Below are 16,746 nucleotides of genomic sequence, written 5' to 3' on the forward strand. Positions count from 1 at the left end.
GGAGGAGGAGAAGGAGCATGGGGCTCGGCAGGGCGGGCGGCGAGCTCAGCCCGCTGCTCCCCTTGCCTTGCAGGTGGCCATCAAACGTGTGCCGCGGAACCGCATCCACCATTGGGGCCAGCTGGTGAGTGAGCGAGGGGCAGCGGGAGAAGCCGGGGCGCGACGGGCGGGGAGGAGCCGAGGCCCGGCAGGGTGGAAGCCGCCAGAACGCCTCGAGGGAGAGCGGCCGTGGGGCCAGCGGAGCGCGCAGAGCGTCCCCGGCTGGCTGAGGGCTTGCCGAGCCCCGGCACGGCATGGGCCCCGCTGACGGCATCGTGCTCCTCCCACAGCCCGACGGCACCCGAGCACCACTGGAGATCGTGCTGCTGGCCAAGGTGTCCGCTGGCTTCCCTGGCATCGTCCAGCTCCACGAGTGGCTGGAGCTCCCCAACAACGTGGTGATGGTGCTGGAGCGCCCGGAGCGGTCTCAGGACCTCCTTCACTTCATTCGGGCACGGGGCTTCCTGTGCGAGGAGGTGGCGCGGCACCTGTTCCGCCAGGTGCTGGAGGCCGTGCGGCACTGCACCAGCTGCGGGGTCCTGCACCGGGACATCAAACCAGAGAACATCCTGGTTGACCTGGCCACCGGGCAGACCAAGTTGATCGACTTTGGCTGTGGCACCTACCTGCAAGCCGCAGCCTACACCAGCTTTGCAGGTGAGCCCACGCAGGGGGAGGCTCCTGGGAGCGGCATCTCAGAGCCCAACAGCTCACAGCCCAAGGCGGCTGTGGCAGGGGGGATTCTCCCTTTTGCTGCCAGTCATGGCAGCCAGAGTCTTCAGCCTTGCTGCTTTTGAGCGGCGCTGGCTGAGGGGCCATCTTCCAGCCCTGCTGGCAGCCTTTGCCAGCCCCTCTGCCCAGGACTGGCGCTGGGGCTGGGGCAGCCAGCGCCACAGAAACACCCGTGGGTGGGGGTAGCAGAGAGGGGGGGCCAGAACCTGTGCTCCAGCCCGTTTGGTGTGCAGGCGAGACACGGCTCGGCCTGCTCTGCTGCCCGTGCTTGCCTTGGCTTAAGAATGGTTTCTGGGGCAGTGCAGGCAGGGAGGATGAAAGCGTGGTTTTTCCCCAGCACCAAGTGGGTTTTTCCTTTGCATGGAATGCTCGGGCCTTGCCAGGGCTTCCGCTGCCCTCTTGCGACACCGGCGGCTTCTTTTCCAACCCCCAGTCTGTACACAAGCCCCAGGTGCTGGCGAGAAGGCAGCGGGTCACACCGCGTGCCGCTGGTGCGGCCCCCGCATGCCCGGGGATGCTGGGGCGAGGCTCTGGGAGCAGGCAGCGTCCCCCTGAAGAACTCCATCTCTATTCCATAGGAACACCGTCCTACAGCCCCCCGGAATGGACGCACCTGGGCTGGTACCACGGCGAGGCAGCGACCGTCTGGTCCCTGGGCATCGTGCTGCACCAGATGGTCTGCGGGGAGCACCCTTTCAGGAGGGGCTGGAACAGCACCTGGGGCCGGCTCTCGCTCCCACGACGGCTCTCTCCAGGTGGATCCTCGTCTCTGCAGCACGGGGGGAATAGCAGTGCTGGGAGGCAGCAGCGTGCTCAGGAGCATCCCACCCTGGCAGCTGCTGAGGAGGTGGCAATGTCCTGCTCTCCTCCAAAAGAAAGAATTGATGGCAAAGTTTAGGCACAGCCCTGAGCACACGCAGCACGGCCTGGCCATGGCAAGAGTGGGGCAAAGCAGACAGGAGCCTTCTGCGACTGACTGGTGCTTTCTGCTTTCTCTGCGCAGAGTGCCAGGATCTCATCCGACGGTGTTTATCCGTGCTCTCCTCGGAAAGGCCCTCATTAGAAGACCTGTCCTGTGCTCCTTGGATGCAGGATATTCGCGTGCCATAGGAGAAGGGAGAGAGCCACACGCACGCTTTGAGCCAGGGAGCCGGTGAGTTCCAGCTGCACACGCGCCTTGGCAAGGAGCAGCAAAGAAAGGCAGAGTTTTTGTCCTGCCTGAATCGCTGCGCAGGGCTCCTCAGCTGGGCACGCGCAGCCCTGCTGCTGGAGCTGAGCTGCTCTTCCCAGCTCTGGTGGCCCCCGTGCCAGCTGCTTTTGCTTGTCCTGCTTCAGCAACAGCCGGGGCCCTGGGCAGAGCACTGACAGCCTGCTCCAGCCCCAGGGAAGAAGAAGCCCCTGGAGAAGCTGTGCCAGGTGCAGCTGCTGCTGCTGGAGACATGGAGGGTGACATCAAGGATGACAAGCTCTTCCTGCACCTGGCAAGCTGAAGATGATGGACTTCAATTGTGGCACCTTCTTCAAAGCCAGGCTCCACAGCGAATTTACACATGAGTCCACACCCAGGGGGATGCTCCCAGATTTGGGCATTGCACGGCCTGGCCAGGAAGCAAAGGTTCCCCCCTTTGCTGGGGCAGATGCAACCAATCCTTCAGCCGGCTGCCAAGCTGCTTTTTGGCAGGGTGGGCGGGATGGGCTGGGGTGCTTACGAAATGGGAGTCAGCCCTGCCAACAGCCCCCACCACCCACTGTTCCCTGGGCTGGGGCTGGGGCTGGGGCAGCCAGCCCGACACAAACAAGCCCCCATGGCAGGAGCAGAGGTGGCAATCCAGGAGCTGTGCACGGGCTGCTTTGTTTTGCAGGAAAGGAAGGGCTTGGGCTGCTCCCCTCCCCTTGTTTGCTTTGGGCTCACCATGCCTGTTGGGGGGCAGTGCAGGGGGGAAGGGAGAAAGCGTGGGCTTCCCTCGCCTGTGGGTGGGTTTTTCCCCAGCATGTAGGGAAGGTTGGGCCTTGCTCAGGCCCCCGACAGAGAGAAGATTTTTTAGCTTTTTTCTTGTTTCTCCTTTTTGTCTGTAATGCCTTTTCTTTAATTTGTTGTTTGTTTTTCTTCAAGGAAGCGTTGTAGGTGGTGTCCAGTCTGGATCGGGAAGTGCTTGGGAGCAGCTGCGGCGTGGATGGGACGTGGCCTTGGAGAAGGCCGAGGACATGGCTTGGGAGCAGCTTTTCTTCCGGCGGCGGGTGGCGTGCGGTGGGTCCCCGTCTTCTTGGCACGGCTGGGATAAGGGCTTTTGGGAGATGGCAGCGAGCACAGCAGCATCCCGCTCTGGGCAGCTGCTGAGGAGGTGGCTGTGCCACGGCCGGCTGCAGGCTGGGCACGTGTCCTGCCCTCCTGCTCTCCTGCCAAAGGCAGCAGGGACGGGCGGCTTCGGGCACCGCTCTGAGCACGGCCAGCACGGCCTGGGCACCGCGGGCAGCTGGGACAAGGGGGACGGGAGCCTTCAGCTGACGGGCGGTTTCTGCTTTCTCTCCTTGCAGCCGGGCTCTGTGGATGCTGAGGCTGCTCTGGGCTCTGCCAGGGCTCTGCTGCGGCTCAGCACCGGGCCGGAAGAAGCCAAAGAAGAACCGGTGTGAGCTGCAGCAGAGACGTGCCCGAGCATTTCGGCAACGCAGCTCAAGCCTGCAGAGTGCACGCCTCCAGGGGAAAACATGACACCCCCCGCCCAAAATAAACTTGTTCAATAACTTGTGAAATGAAATCAGTCTGGGATGAGCCCAAATGACATTTTTCATCTTGCTCAAGCTTTAGCTCAGCCCTTCTCTGCACAGTTCTCTGCCCCACCTGCCTTTACTTCACAAGTGCTCCCTCTTTTCCCCCAGTGAGTTGCCAGCTCAGGGCAGTCTCTGTCGCACTGTAGCCTTCCTTGATGCCCCTGACCACGAGGAGGAGCGAGCCCCAGGTTTAGGGACTCATCCTTTCACTGGCAGAAGAACAGCAATATCTCAGAGGTCCTGTGAGATTTGAGCGTCATTCAAGAGCTGCCCTCCAGGCCTCAGCTCTCCTCACTGTTAGCTTCCCACTGCCACTTTTGCTCGTCCTTGCAGCAGGATGAGCTCTGGGAATCCCCTTGACCCTCGCCACTCCTGCCAGCCCAGCCACCCAGCTCAGTTTGGCTTAAGCTGAAGCTTCTCTGTCTCCTCTGGCACGGCAGTGCAGTTCCCTCTGCGGGGAGCAGCAGCCCCAGAGCACAGCAGGCAACAGTGCAGGCCGCAGCTGCACCAGCTCCCCTCCACGCGTGGCTGGGCTCTTGGTGGCAACTAAATGCTCCCTGTTTGCAGCTGTCACTGGAGGATGGCCCCAGGGCAGAGCCCAGCCGGGCTCCCAGTGCATCCCCCGGAGCTTGGGGCAGACAGTGGTCCCAGAGCTGAGGTTAATGGTGCGCAGCCGGCGCTGTGGCTCGCAGTCAGTGTTTGCAAGTGTTGCCTTCTCACCTCCTGCAGCTTGTGGGGAAAACGAGCTGTGCGGCCGGGCCAGCACTGCCCCTCTGGGCAGTGACAAGGCTGAAGGTCTTTGCTGTTGCAGAGGAGCCGGCATTGAGCCTTAGCAGGGCCTGGCAGGTGCGGAGCCAGATCTCGCCCGCTGCCCGGGGCTCGCTGCCCGCCAACCGCCCCCAGCCGCCGCGCTCCGTTCTGCAGGGATAGAAGGCTCTGGCTGCACAAGGGTTCCCATAATGTCTTTGTACCCGTGGCTGCGGAACGAACACGGAGAGGGAAAGTGTCAGTCACGTTGCTGGCACATTCCTTTCTTTAGATACAAGACACATCTGTGCGCACCCCCGTGTACAGATCTCTTCAAAGGATAGGCAGGGATAGAGATTTCCCACATAGCCCTTCTTTGGCGTAACTCACCTTGTAAGCTGGCATCCGGGGCATTTTTGTCCCAGCTCTGTGTGAGTAGGTGTCCAAGAGCTGAAGTGAGCAGCATTTAGAAGCAGTTTCAAGATTTCTAGGCAGGCAGTGGAGCTGACAAGCATCTGTGTAACTCACCTTATTCATCGGGAGGGGCTGCTGGTTCTTTAGGAATATGGCACAATGGAGACACGAGACCGGGGAAAATCCCAGCTCTCTGTGGATTTGTGCAAAAGGGGGAAGCAGCAGAAACACTTTGTGTCTGCTTGTGCGGACACAAGGTCCAAGGAGCTGGGGTGGCAAAGGGTGGCCTGGGCTGGTGGCAGGTTAAGTCCTGTTTCATGTCATCATAGAGTGGCACAGGACAAAGCTAAAAGCACCCACAGCCACACTGATGAAGTCTTTCTGATGCTGCACATCCTATAGGAAATTGTTGCTGTCACACAATCCATTGGTATTTATAACTTTGCTTTGCAATACTTTAGGTCCAAGTTTCAAACTGCAATATTTTTACACTCAAGACACGGTCATGCACAATCCATATTTCAATTTCCTATTGCTTCAACCACAATTTAAAATAACTTAATATTGGCAACAAACCCCAAAACCTTTAAAAAAAGGCTGCTGAGGTCAGTGAGATGGATCCATGCCATCAGCACATTTGCAAAGTAAATAACTTAGTTCTCTTTTTAAAAGGATCAGTTACCACTTAAACCAAAGTTACAAAAGATTTTTCACTACACATTTGGTTTTTTCCTCTTTCATATTTTTTCTGTTTTTTCTTTTTTCTTTTTTTTTTTAAAGAGATAACACGTCTTAAAAAAGGATTGTACAGCAAAATGAGATGCATTTCTGCTCAACAACGAAAACGTAGCCTCCTCCTCTGTTTCCTTTTGTCTGGATACCCTGAAGAAAAAAACCTAGCAGACACCAGCAGAGGTGTAAACTGGTTGCTTTGGACTAAAGTGGTGTTTAGCACTGGTGACATCCTGACCCAGTCAAGAGTTGCAGAATTCTTTTGCAGATCTCGAACCATGTGCTTGGGGGCACAGCAGCTGCAGTGCTGATGCACCAGTGCACGAGAATAACTCTGTTATTGCCCCACCGAATCTGGGCTCTGCCCAAGAAGGAGGTGCTGCAGTCCTTTGCTCCTCGTTCCCATGTGGAGCAGCTCCCTTCCTGCTGGCTGAGCTGCTCAGGCAGAGCCCGGCAGCTCCTGACACTGAAGGGCTGAGGCCTTTCCCCTGCTGCTGTGCTACAGACGGATTGAGCAGCATTGCTTAACGTGGTGATACACAGCGGGACCAAAAGCAGTTGCCTTTGTAGACCTTAAGCTCAAAGGTGAAAAATCCCAAGAGACGAGGATGGAAGAGACTCGCAGGCTGCCTGTTTGCTGTGCTGCCCCACTTGTGAGCGGCCCAGCTTTGCATGAGGCAGAGTGAGAACAAGGGGCAGCTCCCTCCCAGCCCCGCAGCCAAGGGGCCCCTCCAGTCCCGGGGCTTGGGACACCATCAGAACCTTCCCAGCAAAGGTTCTCTTTGAACTTGCTCATTAATGAAATGTGCATGGTCATTAGCGCTCTGATAGATGTATCCACCCATTAGTGAAACATGGATTGACCTTTCTGTATTTGGAAGCTGGACAAGGCCATGAAATCTGACATCTGGCCTTGTTTGGGGCTGTATGGTCAAAGTCAACTCCCTTGCTTCCTCCTTGAGCCCAGGCCAGGCTTGAGGAGAAACCAATCAGGAGAATGAAACCAGATATTCCCACACTAGAAGTGCTGTCGGTTTATCAGTTCAACACTATCAAAGCCGGGCCCTCTCACAGTGGGGTTGGAGCCTCAGCTGTGGCTGGAGGCAGCTGCAGGAATTCCCAGTGTCCGTGAATGGCTCTCCAGTCCTTGGCTGGGACAGCTTCCCCCAGCTGATGTGTGCATGTGGGCGATGGTAAAGTCTGAGGGGAACTGGGGCTGTCTCTTTCTTAATCACTATGGGCAATCTTTGGCTGTGATGATTGGGTGCATTGCTGAGCTTCTCCTTTTGTGATTCTCTGCTGCTTTGAACTACAGTAAATGACGCTGATTCCTTGAGTTGGTGTCTGTGTCTTTGGTGCTGACCCTGCCCACTGGTAAAACAAATTTGGTATAGTCTGGCCGGATCCCAACAAAATGCTGCTTTTTAAATGAAAGTGTAAGGAATCAGTGCCATCCAAAATTCCCGGATGGGAAGACCTTCCCGAGGGTTTGCTGGCTGTGGCGTGGGCTGAGGTCGGAGCACCGTGTGAGCAATGAGGACGTCAACTGAAAGAAGCTGAAGCACTGGATGTATTAGAATGCATCCAAAAATTGCATATGGAAAAAGGAAAAGAACTTGTGGGTTTGGGAAGATGAGGGTGAATTTTGTTAACAGCATCTCGGAAACAGCACCAACAGAAGGAACGCTTGTTGTTGAAACGCTCCCACATGGAGCGACAGAAGAAGTTTTTAATCTTGAGCTTAGATTTTTTTGAGCAAAGGAAATAATAATAATAACAACAAGAATAAAAATAAAAAGAATTATCTACATGTATATAATATAATAAAAATTGTATGTTTATGTTTTCACATGTATATAATGACATTGTGAAATAATGCTCCAAATACCAATTTGTTAGCTTTGGCTGCTCAGGGATATAAGACTAAATACTCTACAGAAAATGATTGGCCAGGACCCCAGCATTGCTGGGAAACTGTGTGAGATTGTATACAACAGATGAAGGAGGAAGGGATGAAACTGGCTGTTTTGATAGGGTTTGCTGATGCCAGGACGTGGAATGCTTTGTCTGTTACTGTGCAAAATAAAGTGAGTAAGACTGCTGGGTTTTTCATATACCAGACTATCCACAAGCTGCAGAATTGATTGAACAGATGAAGGGGTTGTTAAAAGAGCACTTGAAAAATATAGGAGATGGGAAGCTGTTGCAATGAAAAACCCACCTCCCAGATGTGCTCCATATCCTTAACAATGGGCCCCCTGGGGAAATGGAAACCCCCTAGATGCGCGTGGCTGCACCCAATTTGCAAATACAACCACGGACAGTGACACTCTGACTTCCTGGGAAATTGTTCTGGGGGTGATGGCCCCTGACAGGGCCATCCCAGAGGCTGCAGGGCTGGCCCTTTACGCATTAGAATTAATTAGGATAAATCAGAAGCAAATGAGAGTTATCAATACCGGCACAGGAATTCAGATTCCTTCGGGACACTGGTTTGATAACTGCTCACTCAAGCTTGGCCTTGACAAGTGTTCATATGGTGGGAGGAGTGCTTGGTGCAGATTATCAAGGAGAAATTAAAGTAGTTCTGTTAAACAATAGTGAACAACACTGGATTATTCAACCCCACGGCAGGGTAGCACAATTATTGATATTGCCAGTTTTTAAAACAACCATGAAAAAAGAACATCCACCTCACATCACTACTGTTCATGGAGATAAAGGGCTTGGATCCAGCAGTCCTAATCATGGAGCCAGAGTGTGGGTCCAGAGGCCAAATGGCCCGCCCGAGCCAGCTGAAGGAAGAGCTGTAGGCAAAGACAACACTGTTTGAATCCTGAAACCTGGGTGAGAAAGATGGGAACATGTCCCTGCAGCCAAGTGTTCTATGTGAGAACAAAGAGATGTTACAAGATATTGTTTTGCAGAGCCTGCCAGACCAAATCTCCCTCTTTGCCCCAATGGTCCCTTTGGAAAGTGCTCTGATCCACGGCGCTCGATGTGAAGACTGATGTGCCACTGAGTGACTTCTGCAGACAGAAAGGGACCGCTTAACAGTGAAACTATGGTTGATCTTGTTGGTTTAATGTGTCATTGTAATCAGAGCACTGGTTGGGAAAACAGATTTCTAACAGTAGGAGCAGAGATAGGGAACTCATTTAACCTCAGTAATTGCTGGGTGCGTGGAAGTCCAGAAGGATTCGATGACTGGCCTTGGCTGGCCCATCTGGCCCAACCCAAACGGTGGGTTAGAAACTTGAGCACAGTTCATGATAAAAACAGGGTTCTAGACCGAGGGTGGCCATCCCTGACCGCTGCATTTTCGTAGAAGAGGCATTTCTTGCCTAAATCGGATAAAGAGGAATATATGTAGGAAAAAGTGTCTGTGGATGGATGTTGTCTCCTGGAATAGGTTGTATGCACCCACACTGTGAACTGTTCAGTTGCACCCAGTATAAAGGGAAATGGAATCAAAGTCATGTACAGCTCTTTAATCATGGCTGGGTTAAGCGTTCCTATGAAGATTGTGAAAAGATACCCTTAAAGCACTTCCCGTATGATATTTTGGCTTGTCAACAAAGTAATTCAAATGCTTAAATCTGAAAGATTGTAGTATCAAAAGAATTGTTATGAAGGTTGTAGTTCGTCTCTAGGTCAAAGGACTGATTGAAGTACTGAGGCCTGAACAACAGGCTCTGAGCCAAAGTTGACATCTACATGAACCTTGCAACCAAATGTTCTATTTCTATCTGCTCATTAACAGAGCATTATTAGCAATATGCTCTATGTTCATCGGTGAAACACGGATTTGCCTTTCTGTATTTAGAAACTGGACAGGGCCCCATCTGGCCTTGTTTGGGGGTTTAGGATCAAATTCCCTCGGTTCCTCCTTGAGCCCCGGCCAGGCTTTGGGAGAAACCAAAGAGGAGAATGAAACCAGATGTTCCCACACTAGAAGTGATGTCAGCTTGTTTGTTCAACGCTGTCAAAGCTGGGCCCTCTCACAGCGAGGTTGAAGCCTCGGTGCCTGCAAAGGTGGATGTACCTGCAGGAATTCCCAGGGTCTGGGAATGGCTCTCCAGTCCTTGGCTGTGACAGCTTCCCCCAGCTGATGTGAGGATGTGGATGATGGCAAGGTCTGAGGGTGACTGGTGCTGTCTCTTTCTTGATTACTGTACACAATCTTGGGTAGTGATGATTGGGTGCTTTGCTGAGCTTCTCCTTTTGTGATTCTTTGCAGTTTTGCATTATAATAAATTCCACTATTCCTGAACTTGGTGTCTGTGTCTTTGGTGCTGACCCTGCCCACTGGCAAAACAGACACTGAGGGCCCTGGGAGAACCAAAGGGGCCTTGCGACACCGCGGGGCCTCGTGTAACCAAGGGCGCCATAGTGACACCGTGGGGCCCAAAGGAACCAAGGGGCCAGCGTGACACTGCAAGGCCTCGTGGAACCATGGAGAGCATTGTGACACTGTGGGGACTCCTACAATCAAGGGTCCATTGTTTTCCTCTCCCTGCCCCGGCCCCAGCCCTGCAAAGAAGCCCAGTCCTGTCTGGCCCTGCAGCAGGAACTGGAGGCAGTGCAGGTCCGGGACAGTGACTCTGTGTCTGGGATGCTCAGGAGATCCTCAGCTCGGGCAGCTCGTGCAGCCCCAGGGCCCCGCTGCCCAGCACAGCAGCAGAGAGTTGGCTCCGGGGCTCCTCAGGCTGCTCCTGCTGCCATCCCAGGCACAGGGCAGCCTCTTGCCAGGGCTCCCACTCTGCACACACACGAGCTCCTGCTCTTCTCCTGGCCCATGCCAGCTCCCCACAGGGCCTTTCCCAGGGGAACACGTCTGTGCTGGCCTGAGCAGCCATTGCTGTAGCCTCTGCCCTGCTGCCCAGAGCCCCCGAGCTGGGGGTGCTGCTCTGCAGAGCATGGGGGCTGTGCTGCCCGGGGCCATGGGCTGCCTCTGCTGGGCTCTGCTGCTCAAGCTGGGAGACAGAGCTCTGCAGCTGATGGTGCTCCCTGCACTGACCCCCTCCCACACAGGCTCTGCTGTGGCCATGGAGGGTGCTCAGAGGTGCCTGCCTTGTTCCAGGGCTGGCACATGGGCTGGGGCTGCCCTGGATCTTCCTCTGCAAGTTCCCCAAGGGTCAGACGAGTCACTGCCCAGACTCCTTTCCCTGTACCTGCTGTGTCCCCTGGGGCCTCAGAGCTCTCATGGGTCACAGGAAACATTCAGCCCTTTATCTGTGGGTGAGCCCACCCTGGACAGGCCTGTGCCCAGTGAGCTCCACTCACTGCTGATCCCTGGCACACACTGTCCCTGCAGGTCCCCCGTGTTCTGCTGGCAGCTCCCAAGTCCCTCCAGAAGAACATTCCCCTGCCATCAGCCCTGGCACAAGCTGCAGAGCCCCAGGAAGGTTCATCACAGACCATTCACCATCTGGTGGGCACTGGCCACCAACAAGCAAAACCTGAAGCACACCCGAGTCTCTTGAAGGCCACACTGGGACCCTGATCTCATCCCACTGAGCCCTGGGAGAACAAGGAACACAGGCAGCCTCTTTAGAGTCTGGTCCTTGGGCCTGTTCCTGACAGTGACTGTGGAGGGAGAGCAAAGCCTTCCTGCAGGGCCTTCAGGAGATGTCCTTTGCTGATGGAACTGCTGTGGCGGAGCCCAGCTGTGTCCCAGCAGTGCCCATGGCCTGTCCCTGCCTGTGACACGCAGCAGGACTCGCACCACCCGGACAGAGCTGTTGGCCTTACACCATCACAGCGGCTCCAAAGGAGAGAGTGGAAGTAATAAGAGAGGAGCTCTGAAAAGACCAAGCTCTGCTGCTCCCTGGCTGTGCTGCTCTGCTGGGACTCTTCCCCCCCAATGCCTGCAACACTGGCCCTGCCCTCCAGCTCCAGGGATGGACTCAACCAAAGGATCTCGAACAGACACCTTGCTGATGGGTCCTTTATTTAATGTGAATACCCACAGAGCAGACTCCTTATTGACACAGTCCCTGCCAACAGTCACATTCAGCCTGTAAACAGTGAATAAGATGCATAACAAAATCTTTTGGGTACAACCTTAACATATGAGAAGAAAAAAAGCCACCAAAACCACCACCACCAAAACAACCTGAGAAGGCAGGCTGGGCCTCTAATGATTACACTTTAGCCTATGGAGCTGAAAACAGGCAGGTTTTTGCTTCTGGAAAGCATCCAGTCATCACTTTCCTCAGGGCGTCCCTGAGCTCCTGGTTCCTCAGGCTGTAGATGAGGGACTTCAGGGCTGGAGGCGCCACCGAGTACAGAACTGGCAGTGCCAGGTCCAGGGATGGCGAGGAGATGGAGGGGGGCTTCAAGCAGGCAACAAAGCCAGTGCTGAGGAACAGGGAGACCACGGCCAGGTGAGGGAGGCACGTGGAAAAGGCTTTGTGCCATCCCTGCTCAGAGGGGATCCTCAGCACGGCCCTGAAGATCTGCACATAGGAGAAAACAATGAACACAAAAGAACCAAAAGTTAAACAGATGGAAAACACAACAAGCCCAAGTTCCCTGAGGTGGCAGTGTGAGCAGGAGAGCTTGAGGATGTGTGGGATTTCACAGAAGAACTGGCCCAGGGCATTGCCCTGGCCCAGGGGCAGGGAAAATGTATTGGCCGTGTGCAGGAGAGCGTAGAGAAAGGCACTGGCCCAGGCAGCTGCTGCCATGTGGGCACAAGCTCTGCTGCCCAGGAGGGTCCCGTAGTGCAGGGCTTTGCAGATGGACACGTAGCGCTCGTAGCACTCGACAGCGAGGAGGGAAAACTGCTGAAATGAAAAAGAGAAAGAGAAAGAGGCTGTGCAGCACCTCCTGCCTACGAGGTGGTTCTGGTGTCCCAAAAGGGAATTGTGCATGGCCTTGGGGACAGTGGTGCAGATGGAGCCCAGGTCAGTGAGGGCCAGGCTGAGCAGGAAGAAGAACATGGGGCTGTGCAGGTGCTGGCCGCAGGCTCCGGCGCTGATGATGAGGCCGTTGCCCAGGAGGGCAGCCAGGGAGATGCCCAGGAAGAGGCAGAAGTGCAGGAGCTGCAGCTGCCACGTGTCTGCCAATGCCAGCAGGAGGAAGGGGCTGATGGAGCTGCTGTTGGACACTCGCCGTGTCTGGCCATGGGGACCTGTTCATGGAGAAGTCAGTGACAGCTTAAGGGAAACATCTCTCAGCAAAATCAAAGACATGCCCCACAAATCCTTCTCCTGTCACACACTGACACCTTATGGGGATTCAGAGTGTGGCCACAGAGAAGGGCTTTGGCTGGCGTGGGGCCTTGCGAGAGACGGGGCAGGCCGGGGCTGTGTCTGGCAGGAGGCGAGACAAAGAGCAAGAGGCGAGACAAAGAGTAGGATAGTTAATGGGAGATTGGGCGAGGAGACGGTAATCTGTAGCCCTTGGAGATGTAAAACATAGAACCTTAGCAGCTGAAGTTTGTAGCTGCTGAACTGCTGGTTTGAACAGTATATAAAGATGGGACTTGTGCGATAGAATTTGGCTTTGCATGCAGCCGGCCAAGTCCGTGTTCGATCACCGACAACACCCTTCTGTTTTTCTAGCAGATCTTCCTTCAGCTCCAGCCTCAGCCCTGGTTGGTGCTGGCTGAGTGTGACATGAGTTTCAGGGCAGTTGCTCCGGGGGTTTTTATAATTCAGCCTTGCTGTGCAGAAGTGGGAGGGGGACAGGGACCTGTCCTGGTGTTCCACTTTGAAAGCCCAGCTAACACAAGGGCACTCCCAGGGCCCAAGAACAGGAATGGCAAAAGCTGTTAAAGTGTTCTAGAGGATTTATAGCTCCTCTTCATCTCCCCTGCTGACTGTTTTTGGATGTCAGAAACACTCAGCATTTCTGCTGCCCTCGGGGAGAATAGAGCGAGTTCTGTGAGGCAAGGTGGTGAGTGGAGAGTGAGGGGAGGTCACTCTGTCACTCTGTCCTGTTCCAAGATCCTCTGGCCTTTCACCCTCCTCAGACAGAGGATAATCACCCTCCCATATTTCCCTTAAAAACCATCCCAATGCTGCTGAGAGCAGATCAATCCACCACAGCGCATCAAATGTCCATCTCCTTCTCGAGCTCTCAGCCCCACACTGGTAGCCAAATACACACATGGCTCATTTCACCAACCCAACAGCCCCTTCTCCATCATAAAACTTTTGTGTCTCACTGTGGGGCTTTCAGGTAACGCCAAGATGCTACACAACCTGTTTGTGCCCTGGAGGCAAGCTCAGAGCTTAGGGGGAATCCTCAAGAAGAAAGCCAAGTGTCCTAATGATGGCATTGGATGTAGGGAGATGGAGCTCCTTCCCTGGCTGCATTGCCCACAGCCGGGCTCTGGGGCCAGCGTCACCCTGAGCCAGCTGTGCCCCCTCCCAGAGCCCCCAGGGCCGGGCAGCTGCTCCCAGCCCTGTGCTCTGCAGAGGGAACTGGGCCCGGGGCTGCAGAGCTGCCCCACGGCTCTGCTGCAGCTCTGCCTGCCCAGGAGGGGCTTCACGCCTTGGACCCCCGGCCCTGAGGGCAGAGGCTTGGCTGAGGGAGAGAGGAGGGGAGGGGGCTTGTTCAGAGGGAGGGGCTGCACTCGAGGGCATCCTGTGAAGGTCTCTAAGCTCTCCCTGCCACAACATTTCTGCCTTTTGTTTTCTCTCATTGCCTGATCTTCTCTCTGCTTGCTGAAGATCTTCCTCCTGGAGGTGTTTCCCTGTGCCTGACCTCTTCCTGCCAGCACTCACAGACCCCATATCTCTGTGCACTCTCCTTGGCCCTACAGAAACCTGCCTGTGTGCAGGGCACTGGCTGGGGACAGGTTCTGTTTGCAGCTGGGAGAAAGGACAGCTCAGACTGAGCCTGGTGGGTCCAGCAAAGGTGATGCCGGTGCGGTGCATGGGCAGAGGAGTGTCTTGAAAGCACTTTAGGAAACTCCTGCAGAGCACTCAAGTTACAGTTCCAATGCCTTAGGGACTCTTAAAAATGATGAATGCCTTTATCACTTCCCCCCTCCCATTCCCCAAGAGTAGGAGACTGAAAACAGTCTCAGGAAATTTCATCCCTATAGAAAGGATTGTGTTGGAAATACTACTGGACTGAGCTGAAGGCCTGAGCATGTCCTCATGTTCTACACCAGAGATACTCAGAGAATGTACTTCCTGAATCCACAGTCAGTGGCATGTTCCAGCTTGAGGAGATCACTCCAGGAACTGCAGCTGCACTGTCCTGCAGCCAGAGGCTTCCTGTGTCAAGGGCTGGGAATGATTCTCCCCCAGTCACTTCTCAGCATCTTCCCAGCCCTAACTGATGGAACCCCTCTGTGCCTCTGTGCTGTGCCCGCGCTGGCTGCAGGCAGTGCCCCAGCCGCCGGAAAGGCAGATCCTGTCCCTCCCTCATTGCTCGGGACTCTTCCCGGGGCACTGGGATGTGGGCATGTGCAATGCCAAGGGCAGGACCATGGGGTGGCCCCTGCCATGCTGCTGAGCAGGAAAAAAGAGGCAATGAGGCCCCAGGGCTGCAAGGGTCACTTGTCTCCCAGCTGGCCTCAGGGGCAGGGAGAGCAGCCCTGGCCAAAGTGTTGCAGAAGTTGCCTCTGTCAGGGCCTTTCAGCTTCTGCACACCCCTCTGCCCTCTGCAGCCCAGGCTGTCCCACGGTGTCCCTGCCCTGCGCCTCTGTCCCTGCAGGCTGTCCTCATCCCCCCGGCTGCCCCACCTGGCTGGCCCCTTCCTTTGCTGGCAGCTCTGCGTCCTGCCTGCCTCTGCCTGGGCACACAGAGCCTTGGGCTGCTCCAGACCCCTTCTGGGGGACACGTTGCACCACTGCACTGCCCGGGGAGAGAAATTCCTTTCTCCTCGTGTCCAGTTTGGACCTCCCCAGCTGCCCTTTGCATTAATTCTTTCTTTTGCCGGCTGTTCTCTACTGTGTCAAAAGGATCCACCATCTCTGAAACCACCCTTCAAGCCCTCCCAGGACTCTCCTCCGCTGTCCTCAGTCTCCACTCCACTGAGCACAGAGCTCCTTTGTCCCTGTGTAGTGATCATGTGCTTGAGGCCACGGGCACCTGGACAAGAAGGTCAGTTCTTTTCTACAGGAAGGAAACCACAGAAGCCCAGTGTTTTGAAGGCAGATGAGAGGCAGCCACCAGAGGCCAAGGCAAGCCAGACCTGTGTGTCCTTGCAGCTTCTGTCTGAAAGCAACCCTTGGACATATGGGGAGTTTTGGAGGTGGAATTCCATTTCAGCTGTGCGTGCCTGGACCGGAATGACAGTTCTTCTCGCCAGGAAGGAAAGGGCAGAGCCCCAGTGTTTCAAAGGCTGATTAGTGGTGGCTCAAGGAGGCCAAGGCCAGCCAGACCTGTTTGTCTTGGCAGCTTTTGTCTTGGAGCAATCCTTGGATAGATGGAATTTGGGAGGCCAAATCCCACTTTTGTCCATGGACGTCTGACCCATAAGGACAGTTCTTTTCCACTGGCAGAAAAGTGAGGAGCCCCAGTGTTTCAAAGGCAGATGAGAGCTGGCCCTCAGGAAGCCAAGGGAAGCTGGACATTCCTGGCAGCTTTTGTCTGGGAGCTATTCCTTGGATAGATGGAATTTCAGAGGTGGATTCCCAATTTTGGCCATGGATGGCTGGACTTGAAAGATGGTTTTTTCCATGGGAAGAAAAGCACAGCCCCCCTGTGTTTTGAAGGCAGATGCGAGGTGGCCCCTAAGAGGCCAAGGCCAGCCTGAGCTGTCTGTCCTGGCAGGTTTCACATGGGAACAATCCTCGGATAGAATCCAATTTGGAGGTAGCATCCTAATTTAAGCCATGGGTCCCTGGAGGAGGACAGCTCTTTCCCACAGAAAGGAAAGCACGGAACTCCAGCGTTTCAGGGCCAGAGGAGAAGCAACCCTCAACATGCCAAGGTCAGCTGGACCAGGCAGGTGGCCCCCAGGAGGCCAAGCCAACCAGACCTGTTCCACGCTCTTTGCAGCCTTGGGGCCCTGCAGCATCACAATTTTGTTCCCCTGAGGCCCAGCAATATCACAGTGGTCTCCTTGGCTCTACAGTGGCACAAAGGCCCCTTGCTTCCATGAGGCCTTGCTGTGTCAAAATGGTTTTCTTGGTTCCATGGGGCTGCAAAATAACACAATGGCCCACTTGTTCCATGAGGTCACAGAGTGTCACAGCGGTCTCCATGATTCCATAAGGTCCTGCAGGGTCACAGTGGCTCCTTGGTTCTATTGGGCTTCCCAGGATCACAATGGCCCCTTGGTTCCACAAGGCCTGGCTGTGTCACACTGGCCCTTTGCTTCCATGAGACCTTGCAGTGTCACAAT

At 55.0% G+C, this 16,746-nt stretch overlaps 1 protein-coding gene across 1 annotated transcript; it reads right to left on the minus strand.

Annotated features, from left to right (window-relative positions):
* Window positions 1-11,591: 11,591 nt before the first annotated feature.
* LOC309585675 (olfactory receptor 14J1-like) lies at window positions 11,592-15,861 on the minus strand (the record flags this gene model as incomplete). The annotated part of the gene is made up of 2 exons (XM_082303587.1): window positions 11,592-12,571; window positions 15,852-15,861. The coding sequence occupies 2 exons, from the start codon at window positions 15,859-15,861 to the stop codon at window positions 11,592-11,594; spliced, it is 990 nt and encodes a 329-aa protein (XP_082159713.1).
* Between the last annotated feature and the right edge of the window lie 885 nt (window positions 15,862-16,746).

The sequence above is a fragment of the Coloeus monedula genome, assembly GCF_965178545.1.
Source record: "Coloeus monedula genome assembly, contig: HAP1_SCAFFOLD_105, whole genome shotgun sequence".
Taxonomy (NCBI): Eukaryota; Metazoa; Chordata; class Aves; order Passeriformes; family Corvidae; genus Coloeus; species Coloeus monedula.